Raw genomic sequence first — 12,054 nt, forward strand, 5'->3', positions numbered from 1 at the left:
AAAGAAAATACTACAAAAATCCATTTTTCATGAAAATTACAAATTCCATCAACTTGATATTGACATATGTTAAGGGTAGCAATTATTCCCCCTGCTTTCTGAAAGCGGTTGGTCCACTGCTCTTTCATAATTCTAGAAAAGTGAATTTTTGTTGAATATCCTTTATATTTTCTTTGTATTGTTGTCCACTCATACGTCATATCCTCTAGTAGTCTCCTCATCCAGCGGTTCCAACACCAAAACTTTAAAAATTCATAACTTTTGCATCGATTGTCCGATTTTTCTCAAACTTTCACTGATGTGTTCTACTGATGTTGCTGCTTTCACTCAATCCAATTGCTCTTTGGGTTTACCTTCCCTTTAAAGTGAATGTACATACTAAAAATGCTACTCCCCACTTTCTTCTTTGAGATGATTTCACTGTTTCATTGTGTAAAGGGGTGTTGCAAAATAAAACATGTATGAGTGTAGCATTTTTTGTCTTCCAAGTCTTTGTATTCATGTTAAATCATGGGCAGCTTTCACTGTAAAAATGAACAACTCAGAACATCACACAGAAGTAATTGGTAAGAATGCAAACTATTGTGTGCAAAAATACGGCTCAGGAAGAGAGGAGTGTAGGAGGACTAGACCATACAGTTTACTGCTCAGTGAAACAGCTCAATTGCTTAACACAAGTTTGTAGATTTGTCTATGACATATATTGTATTTTATACTTCTATTCCTTTACAATGTGCCTCGGAATAACTACAATATGAAACAGATGCGTCAATATAAATGTGTCGTATCAGTATTATCATTATGTGAACTGGTTGGATAGCAACTCAACCTACGAGAAGACCTTGACGAGCTTGGTGGTGGCAAGATTTTGGAGGAGGACAACCGAGGCATGACGATCTTGCTGTAAGAGGAGGAGACGGGGCGTCGCCGTGACGACCACTCTCCACCTGTTGGGTGTTCTACTGTGCACATCCTGGAACATCAACACAAGTCCACTGGAGGAGAAGGACGGGATGCCTTGGACACCACAGCAAACTCACTGAGATTGTAGCGATGAAACGATGTGGCCTTTACGAATAAATCCAAGTAGTTTTGGTATAACTCCAACGTTCTGAAGTACCAGTACACATGCAAAAATCTGGCGCAGTGCTAGGGCATACTTGTTCAGGAAATGAAAGCAGTGTTCCAACAGTCTCAGGTAGGCACTAGACACCCCTTAGGGAAGATCAACATGAATAACAGCGACTCAATGCCTGATCAGAGGACTCTCGACCGGGGATTTGCTGGCAAGTTCAGAGATATCTGCGAGACCTCTTTTAGGGCGAAACCTGTAAATTGTTAACAGAGGGTTTCCAAAAAAACCTGTGGTGGATACCGTCAGTGCTTCCAATGTGGCTGCAAGTTTAAACACTCCAGAGGTAAAGCATGTTGAAAGTATGTGTTCCTTTCACGGCAGCAAATGCATGTACAGAGGGAAATACAACTGCCCCTGTGTGGTGCAATGATAGCTGAAGCTCAAGTGGCTTGCTGTATTAAACCTGCAGAGTGAACTGACAACCTTGCTTCGCTGACATTTACCGCAGCACAGTAATCCTTGGGAGACGAAAGCCGCAGCTGGTTGTCATTTTGCTCCTCCCGCAATACCCTTGGCAATGATAGTACGTGTTGAGCTGGCGGGCATGAAGCTCACACAGCAGAGCTGGTTTATGTGTCGCGGCTGTCCACACCAAATCAATTGGATCTGCACTGGAAATGAGTTTGGGCTGTCTTCGATAGCGCTGGGTGAGAGAACTGAGCCGAGCGAGTGCTAGCGGATCCGGTTACTCGCTGTCAATCACACTGCAGAACATGTGCACATGCAGACGATTCACCCCAGCAGCTCGCCTCCACTGACTCCAACAGGACAGGCCAGAAACTCGCCCCAAAAGCAGAGCAAGAGACCTGTTAGAGGTGTTAAAATGTCGAGAATCCCTAATCTCCCTTGGGCACAAAAGCAGCTGGAGTGAGCTCACACCTGGATGCAAGCCTGCTTGATAAATTCTACGGACGGACCAAATGCAATCTGCCTTAAAAGTCCAATAAATACTTCTTTCCGTCCTGCCTGGACTCTATGCCCTCTCAACAATGCACAAACACTTCTTTTGTGAAGGCAGGACGATGTGTGTTTATCATCTGGAAGTGGCTTAGACAATAAGAGGAAGAGCTGTTATGTCCTCGACGAGTAGGGCACTATCTGCCGGTTCATCACCAGGGCACTCCCCCTGTCGTACTCGAGGGAGAGAGACAGGTACACTTTACAGTGCGCGCATGCTGAGCATGTGATCGGCAAGAAGAGAGGGGGAGGGAGAGAGGGGGAAAAAGGGGCAGCATTTTCAGTTCAGTTGGTAAATGAGTGAACAGCGTAGCTGCATGAGAGCATTTGCAGGTATATGGTGTACTGGAATGTGTGCATGCATGTATGCATACATGTGGTGTATGTGTGTGTGTGTTTGTGTGGGTTTGTTCTGACATGGGCGACCGCAGCCAAGGGATGTTGCCAATTTGAGGATGAATCAATCAGATCATCTGTAGTGATTCATTTCTATGCCACAGCTCACAGCTGTGCCGACAATCTAGTGACAGCCTGAGTATCCCCCAAATTTCCCATTAGCACACTGCATTAAGAAGAGCATACCAAGAAATCCTCTCAGTATGGTGTTGATGATAATACAATGTACAGTACATGGATCCTGGTTGCATACTATGCATTCCTCACTAATAACATTATCTAGACCTCATTGTCTCTCTCAGGAATGAGGACACGTGGACAGGCTAGAATGACAGACTCTAAATATTTCTGTAAAAGCTGTACATTACTCCATGGTCTGCACTATGGTAGAGCATAACATCAATTTGAACATATGGGACTAAGCATAATGTAGCGTGCACACATACACAGCTGGGTGTGACCTCTACAGTGTTCTATACAGATTGCAGGCACATTTCCCCAACACAAAAGAGGAACATACATTTGTACAGCAAGGCTGCCACGGCTAACCACAGAGTGTGCACTTTTAGAGCATCGATCTACCAATATCCTTGCATTGCCCAATGGCCAGTTTGCCTCCACAAGGACCCTTTTCATTCATTCTTTCATCCAGCGATAGAACTCAATACATGTACAGTTAGCCATAGAAACCACCGACAAGGTCAGAAATCCATCCATTGAGAACTCTCTGTGGACAAGTGTCTTTGTTGTTGCTTATTGTTGCCCTTGAAAGCCCCTCTTGATAGTCTTCCATCAAGGCCACAAGATGAAATCCTTCTGATCTGCTTGCGTGTATCACAAACACCTCTTTCTTTTTCTTCTACCACAGAGGGTGTTCAGAGGAGTGGAATCCTTCACAATTTGTGCAAATTTATGCATAGGTTCTGTTGCATGACAAGTGAATGCTTAGGTATGTATACAGTTTTGTAGATTTCCACTGGCTTTGAAAGTTTGATGTTCAGTGCTCCAGGCCGCTCTTCCAGGAAGTTTGGGTATTGAGACCAAAGAAGAAATTCTTGATTTTAACAATTTTAAGCTATGAGAAGAAATGCTTAACTTCTGTATGGAACTTGGTGGTAATATGGTGCGAGCAAATCCTTTCATGTTTACATCAAACCTTCTTGTTATTATAAATACCCCAGGTCTGAAAGGAAAAGGAACATTAATATCTCATAAAAGATTAAAATTTAACCATCTTCTGCCAATCTGTGCATAATTGTGTTTGAAAAAGTTTAGCACTTAAAGTGTTCTGCATATTGTTACACAAAATTTGTGGGTACTTGAGTAGTTAACACCTCCCTGTTTCTACTATTAGGGCCTATATGCAGGTTATACTGGGCTTGCAAGAAAATCAGATCTGACAAGGGCAGAAATGTACACGTATCTAAATATTCCAAACTCCTGCAATATTGCTAAGAGACAAAGAGAATACACAAGTACATGTAGCAAGGGATTTACAAAAAGCTGGCATACTAAAGGCTGGACGCCCTTCAAGTCTTCCTTAAAGATTCACACTGAATAAACCCAATGACAATAAGCCTGAGGCTATAAATACATGCATGGGTAACCTGGCCCCCTTTCTTCCCCTGCCCCTACCCCCCTCTCCTACTCTACCATGTAATCTCTTAAAATCACTGGATAATGCCTTTTTGCCCTTCAATAATCTATAATGACAAAGGGGTCAGTTGATGATGGGTTCATGGGGAACAATAGTTGTGAGGTACAGGTTTACAACTTGGTCACTGTCAGCTTTGTCCCCCCCCCCCCCCCCTCATTCATTGCACCACACTGGGACAATAATGCCCCGTGCTTGCATTCTACTGAGTACCACGTACTAGGCATGTGATAGTCATGTTGTCCTGGTTGGTGTGCCTGTAACATGCTATGCTCTGTGTGTGTTTTGTGTATGTGTGTGTGTGTGTGTGCATTCATACATTGTCCCATGCCCTTGAGGGGAACTCTGTGCTTCGTCCTGCATGGGTATTTGCACTCTTCCCCCCTACACGCACACACAAGCCTGCGCACACATACAACTCTGGTCCAGAGAAGGTGGGGCTTGTTCGTTGCCTAGGAGATGGCTGTTGGAATCCCCCATGTGTGTGTGTGTGGGGGGGGGGGGGGGGGGAGGGCTCTTTTTCTAAGGTCCCACTCTAAACAGTGAGGATGGAGTGTAATTGTCTAGTTTGCTTCAATCTAGTCAATCAAGGACTTTGAATGAAAACACTAGAAGAAAACTGCTGAAGAAGACTGCTGTTCTACCCTGCACTGCTCAAATGATGTTATGGTAACAAATGGATAGGGTTTCTCCACGCACACCGGCTAAGCATCCTAACTCATGAGAAATGCATAGACTTCAGTCAATAATGTAAGTAGGTTGGCCTGGATCGTCAGCCTCACCAACTGATATATACAGTAACAGCAATCTGATATCACCTGCAAAATGACATACATGCACCAGCCGGGAGTTAAAGGGACTGTACAGTACTGGTTGAGGTGGGGATTCCATTTTTGAATATTCCTAGGTGAGATAATGAGAAACCTCTTACAAAATATAAAAGAGCATGTAATTTTAAGAAGGATTCAACATTTATTTGATGAAAATTGGTTTTCAAATGGCTGAGATATCCAAAAAAGTGATAATAATAAAAGGCGACAAGCCACGCCTTTTATTAGGATCTCTTTGCTTCGCCCTGTTTTTGGATATCTCAGCCATTTCTAAACTGATTTTCATCAAATAAACTTTTGATACCCTTTAGAGTTGCATGCTCTTTGACATTTCATAGAGTGGTTTCTGAATATCTCCCAAAATGTTAAAAGCTAAATCCTCACCTCAACCAGAACTGTACACACCCTTTAAGCTCTATGAGCTGTATGGAAGGCATGCATGTTCAATTCACATTGTTTTTCTCATAAACTTATTGAAAGCATGATATAGAAAATTACCCCCTGCACACATAGATCTCTCTCTCTCTCTCTAAAAAAGGAAAAAATGCTACTGCTCTCTCTCTCTCTCTCAAAAAAAAAAAAAAAAAAAAAAAAGAGGAAAAGAAGAAACTAAGGAGAGAAAAAAAGCCACCGCTTTGTTCGGTATTTCATAGCAAGTCACACAGAATTGATTATGTGTCATGTGTCATAAAGAACTGTGAACATGTGCACTAACCACATCAAATAATAATTAATACAAGCATACACGTTGCTACTGCTACAATACAACTTGTACTATGCTATTTGAAATCATAACTGTATGGCACAAGTCTGTTTGCAGTGAAATGAAGAGGTAAAGTTCTATGTGCATCAATTTTCAATGGGTTCCACATAATCTACAGACCTGGTTTGATTTGAACAACACAATCATACATGGACATGACTTCTTTCTTGATCTTTAATATTTTCACAAATATAAGAAAAAAAAAAGGAAAGAGAGATACCAATTTCTTTGTGTCTCATTCTTTATGTTTTGTTTCTCTGAAGATCTTGGATAATGACTGCTTTGCATGCTTTCCAGAATTAATGAGTCCATTCAATATACTTTAAATATGCAGCATTCATCATAATCACACACTTCCATTGTACTTTCACCAGTATGACTATTCACATTTACACTTTAGAAATCATGCAACTTTTACCACGGGACATTGGAAATCTACTGTCTTAAAAAAACACTAGAAAGAAAATGAATTGAAACTAACTAGGCCTATCTGAGCTGTACCAAAAGAAACCTCTGATATGATAGTCACATGATTGGCTTGGTATTATTGCAAAATATCATTTTTTTGGTGTTTTTTTTTTTTGGACAACACTGTAAAGGACACTGAAATAATCTATAAGTTAAGCCCCCTCCGCTCCAGTATGGTTTGAATTGTTTACATCATGTATAGGATAGATAGTGGTACAGTGAAACCCCGTTATAACGAGTTCGGTTATAACGAGGAACCGCTTATAACGAGGTGATCGCGTCGGTCCCGTTTTCCTTTGCGTGTAAACCTATGGCAGAACGAATCGGTTATAACGAGTTCGGTTATAACGAGATTCCAGTTATAACGAGGACAATTTCGGTGCATCATGATAAAGAAAAACATAAGTAATTTGATCGGATATAACGAGGTTTCATTTCTTGACTAAATTGCCGCTTTCAAACACGCGACAAACGAAACCCTGAAAACCGAATCACGCTATCCACGTCTTTTTCCGTTTTGCAGAGAACCGTTCCTTCCATGTTTTCTTCTAAATCACGCGATAAGACACAGGAATGTCTTCCGATGTTCCTACTAAATCATTAAACATAATCATTCGATTTTCTTTTCCGCGAGATACGCGTGCGTGATATTAGGGCAGACCACACCGCAACGAGAAATAAAAAAGATAACGCGTTCAAAAACTTTTCATGTAGCGACACTTGTGGCCAAAAATGGACAATTGGAATGCGTGTGCAACTCATTATTATATCCTTTCCATTTTTAGTTCCGACTTCCAGTTCTTTTGCTGCTTAGCAAATATGAGTGTGGATGATTGAAGCCGAAATAATTAATGAAATCATCGCGATCCCGTCAGGTGACAGTAGCGTAAAAATAGTTGAATAACGCATGTTAACCTCCTTAATCGGTGTTCAGAAAAAGAAACGAATGCATTTATTAATTTGAATAGATCTGGATTTGTTCATTATCATTAACAAAATGATAATTTAAATATGAGTGTGTATGATTAAAGCCGAAATAATTAATGAAATCATCGCGATCTCGCCAGGTGAGAGTAGCGTAAAAATAATTGAATAACGCATATTAACCTACTTAATCGGTGTTCGGAAAAAGAAACAAACGCATTTAACAGTTCAAGGATGTACAAAACGCGCAGAGATTTTCGAAAGAAAGTAAAGAACGCATTTTTAATCCCGTCGGACGCAACGATCATACATTGTATAAAATTACAGCCGAAATGATTCATGAAATTATCGAATTCCCGATGGGCTCCAACAGCGTAAAATACCTCTCAAGTTAACGGTAAATAACGCATGTATGTTACTCTGAAATTATCGTGATCTCGCCAGGTGACAGTAGCGTAAAAAATAGTTGAATGAGCATGTTAACCTAAATCAGAAAAAGAAACAAATGTATTTATTAGTTTGAATAGATCGGGGTTTGCTCATTATCACAATTTTAACACTGCATTTCACAATGAAGATTTTTCTTTCTTTCAGAATGGTCTATGAGGTACAGATTTGCGTAAAAAGGATCACAACGTAACCTTCCACATTCAATCCTGTCGCATATTTTTCAAGAACGGATGTACAAAACGCGAAGAAAATTTCGGAAGAAAATAAAGAACGCATTTTTAATCCCTTCGAGCGCAACGATCATAAGATTATATTGTACAAGATTACAGTCGCAATGATTCATGAAATCATCGCATTCCCGCTGGGCACCAACAGCGTAAAAATACCTCGCAAGTTATGGTAAACAACGCCTGTATTTTACTCTATTTGCGCTGGTGTTAGGAAAAATTAACAAACAAGAATTACAATAAAGAATTATCTCATTTCAACATCTACTTTTTTGTCTAATTCACAAATAATTTCCCTTTATTATCTCAATAATAATGATCCATAATCCTGTAATAACAACGCAAAGGATGGGTATATTCCGATGTCGTGCTTATGTTTTTCTTTGTTTTTGATGCGTACGGTTATAACGAGGTACCGGTTATAACGAGGTAATATCGCCGGTCCCACGGATCTCGTTATAACGGTGTGACGGAGAACCGTGATGTGCCTTGGTGAAACCAGGGTGGGGTGGAATAAAAGTGTCCATTCGGGACATGAGAGTTGGAGTTGGCAAACATGGCGTGAACAGCTGTATTCATTCGGTGCTAATCCAAGAATGTTTTGTCGGTGTATGACAGTTGTTATGTCGGTGCTGACGGGTGTTCTGTTGGTGCATGACATGTGGGGAACATGTCCGGGAAATGAACATACAAACAGGCCATCTTTTGGTAGTATTTCGGTGTTTGGTACATCGTTGTAATGATTGATGCCCGATGGAGGTATGTGTGTAGTGTTCGCACTCATGTGAGATGGGTACACAGGGTAGCGAACGTAACAGTGTCGTTCGTACTGTTCGTAGCGGTATTGTATACTGCGTGACATTGCACGGTATGTGTAATGGGGCTGCGTTAGCAGTGGTTGTGAATTGAAGTGCGATTCGCGAAGCGATGCGATGAGTATGTTTTGTGCACTTGTACTGGTCTTCTCGCTAGCTGAATACCAGGGTTGCAGCATTGATTGCTGGGAAGGAAGGGTACGTATTATCGTTTCCTTTATGTCATTCTATCAGATTAGTGTGTCACTTTCTGGTTATTTGGATTAGCATCGTTAGATTTGGCTTTACGAGGAAATTGGCCTCGAGATATACGAGTGATTGTTCGGTCTGAATTGCTTAGACTATTCTCGTAGTGCGGTACGCAGTGGAGTGTACTGTAGGAAGTTGCGTTAGCGACGTAGTCTTGAAATCTAGTCGGAAAGCTAGATGTGAATAATCATGGCAGCCAAGTTCGATGCTGCAGAGTTTGTGAAAGACGTCACTCTTGGTAGATTGAGAGGGTTAGTGAAAGCCCAATTAATTGAGGTTGCAACTCATGTAGATGCTGATATCAGAGAGTGTAGTCGTAAGAAAGAAATCTTTGCAGTTCTGGATGCCTTGTTGACTTTCTTTACTAGGTATGGGCTACCAAAAGAAATACAGTCGGATCAAGGTAGCAATTTCATGTCTCGTGTCTTTCAGGAGTTGATGTACCAGCTTGGTATTCAACAGATCAAGTCGTCTGCATATCACCCGCAATCACAGGGGGCCTTAGAAAGGTACCATCAGACGCTAAAGACGATGTTGAAGGTCTACTGTCAGGATAATCCCAGGGACTGGGATAAAGGGATCCCTTTTCTTCTCTTCGCTGCTCGTGAAGTGCCTAATGAATCCACTGGATTCTCCCCCTTTGAGTTGGTGTTTGGGCATGAGCCAAGAGGGCCCCTGAAAGTTGTGAAAGAGCAGCTGTTGTCTGATGAGGAAGACAAGGATTCCAATGCCTTAGACTACATTTCCATGTTCAGAGAGCGTCTTGTGAGAGCGAATGAAGTGGCGAGAGAACACTTGAAGTCTTCGCAACAGACAATGAAGGAAATCTTTGACCGAAAGGCAAAGAGTCGTGTGTTTGAGGTTGGAGACAAAGTCTTGGTTCTACTTCCATTGCCAGGAGATGCATTGAAGGCTAAATTCAGTGGTCCCTATGTAGTAGAGAGGAAGCTTGGGAAGGAGACTTATGTGGTGAGCATGCCTGATCGTAGAAAAACCAAGAGAGTGTGTCACGTTAATATGTTGAAGAAATACCATGAACGTGTAGAAGATGTAGGTGCAGTTGTGAGTGAGAGTGTCCTACACAGTGCTGAGAAAAGTGCAGAAGAGTTTGAATCTGATGCTCCAGATTCTCAGAGTGTGAGTTTCAAGTCAGGAATGATTCCGCGAGTAGAGAACTCAAAGGCACTAGAAAATCCAGAGTTACTGCTCAGTCATTTGTCTGATTCGGAGAGGCAAGATGTTGTCGACATCTTCCAGGAATTTCCGGAGGTTTGCAGTGATAAATTGGGCTGTGCGAAAGATACTGTTCATACAGTAGATGTTGGTGAAAATGCACCCATTAAGCAGCATCCATATCGGATTCATCCTGCTAAGAGAGAACAGGTTGATAGGGAGATAGATTTCATGCTTGCAAATGGAATCATAGAGCCTAGTAACTCAAACTGGAGTTCCCCAGTAGTGCTAGTCCCAAAGGCAGACGGAACGTCCAGGTTTTGTATCGATTACAGGAAGGTCAATACCATAACCAAGACTGATTCGTTTCCGCTTCCTTTGATTGAGGAATGTATTGATCGGGTAGGAAGTGCTGAGTATGTCAGCAAATTGGATTTGATGAAAGGGTATTGGCAGGTGCCATTAGACAAAGATGCCAGAGAGATCTCGGCGTTTGTCACGCCCTCCGGGTTATACCAGTGTCGTGTCATGCCCTTCGGGATGAAAAATTCCCCCGCAACTTTTCAACGGATGATGAATCGAGTTATTGCTGGTCATGATAACTGTGTTGTCTATATAGACGATGTGTTGGTTTTCAGCAGTACGTGGGAGGAGCATGTTGCTCATCTTCGAGAGCTGTTCCAGAGGTTGTCACATGCAGGACTCGTGGTGAATCTGGCCAAATGCGAGTTCGGGAAAGCTTGTGTGACTTACCTAGGTCACAAAGTAGGCCGAGGTAGCGTCGCACCACGAGATGCCAAGGTCCGAGCCATCGTGGACTTCCCAGTGCCGTCATCGAAACGGGAGCTTCAGCGCTTCTTGGGAATGTGCGGATTCTACCGGAGATTCGTCCCCAACTTCAGTCACCTGGTGGTGCCCTTGACGGACTTGTTGAAAAAGGGTACAACGTTCCAGTGGTCGGCGAGCTGCCAGGATGCGTTCCAGAAGCTGAAGGCCGTCCTCATGAACGATCCCGTGCTTATCGCACCGAACTTCGAGAGGAGCTTCCAGCTAGCTACGGATGCTAGTGACCGAGGAGTAGGAGCCGTGCTACTTCAGGACGACGACAACGGACACAGCAAACCCGTGTGTTTCTTCTCCAAAAAACTGAATCGCCATCAGCAAAAGTATTCAACTGTGGAGAAGGAATGCCTTAGTGTCGTTCTAGCGGTGCAACATTTCGAAGCGTATTTGGACGGTGGAAGAGACATCGTGGTGTACACTGACCATAACCCATTGACGTTTTTAGAACGCTTCAAGCACAAGAATCAGCGTCTCTTCCGTTGGAGTTTGATTCTCCAACCGTACCCACTGAGAATTGTGCACATAGCAGGAAAGGACAACAAATTAGCAGACGCTTTGTCGCGAGTTTGAAACTGTGCACGCGCTGATAATGTTGCCGAACGATAACAATCTCAAATCTACAGTGAAACCTACATAAAGCAGAACATTCAAACAGGACTCAAAACAGACAAGAAACGGATGGTGATTTTGTTTTGTTTTGTATTGCATGACAACTATACATGTGTTTATGTATTTTCGTTCAGTTTTCTTCCTTTCCCAAGGATCTGTGAAGGAAGAAATTGTATTTATGTTAATCATGTTTGTTTTAAGCGAAAACAGTATACAGTATGTGAGTGATGCTAGGAAGTATGAGAAAGTACTAGTACACACATTGATATTCTGTCTTTATAAGGAGACATCGCTTGAGAAATTTAATGATGTGTTACACGCCAAGCATTGTATGATACAGTTGTATTTTGAAAACCCAACATTACAGGAAGCGCCAGGATACAACATCTGTGGTGTGTAAGATTAGAGTGAAAGTTGTGCTTTAGTTGCACACTTCTACCTGTATTGTGATTTCATTCAATGTACCACAGAGTCAAAGGATTCAGATTTGTATGTATACCGATACGTTTCAGAGTTGATGCTAGCAAAGGCAAAAACAGTATAGCAAAACACAATCGACCA

General features: G+C 42.0%; 1 protein-coding gene across 3 annotated transcripts in view; it reads right to left on the reverse strand.

The window, feature by feature from the left end:
- The window catches only part of LOC140229939 (glycogen synthase kinase-3 beta-like), a 71,512-nt gene that overhangs the window by 29,635 nt on the left and 29,823 nt on the right, over positions 1-12,054 (reverse strand). The window contains exon 1 of one of the 3 annotated variants that reach the window (XM_072310138.1): positions 834-2,209. The exons of the other annotated variants lie outside the window; for them this stretch is intronic. Coding sequence (XP_072166239.1) covers positions 834-972 — 139 coding nt within the window. The 5' untranslated portion in view covers positions 973-2,209. Of the gene's footprint in view, positions 1-833; positions 2,210-12,054 lie in introns of those variants that run through there. 3 annotated transcript variants of the gene reach the window in all.

This window comes from Diadema setosum, chromosome 6, assembly GCF_964275005.1.
Source record: "Diadema setosum chromosome 6, eeDiaSeto1, whole genome shotgun sequence".
NCBI lineage: Eukaryota > Metazoa > Echinodermata > Echinoidea > Diadematoida > Diadematidae > Diadema > Diadema setosum.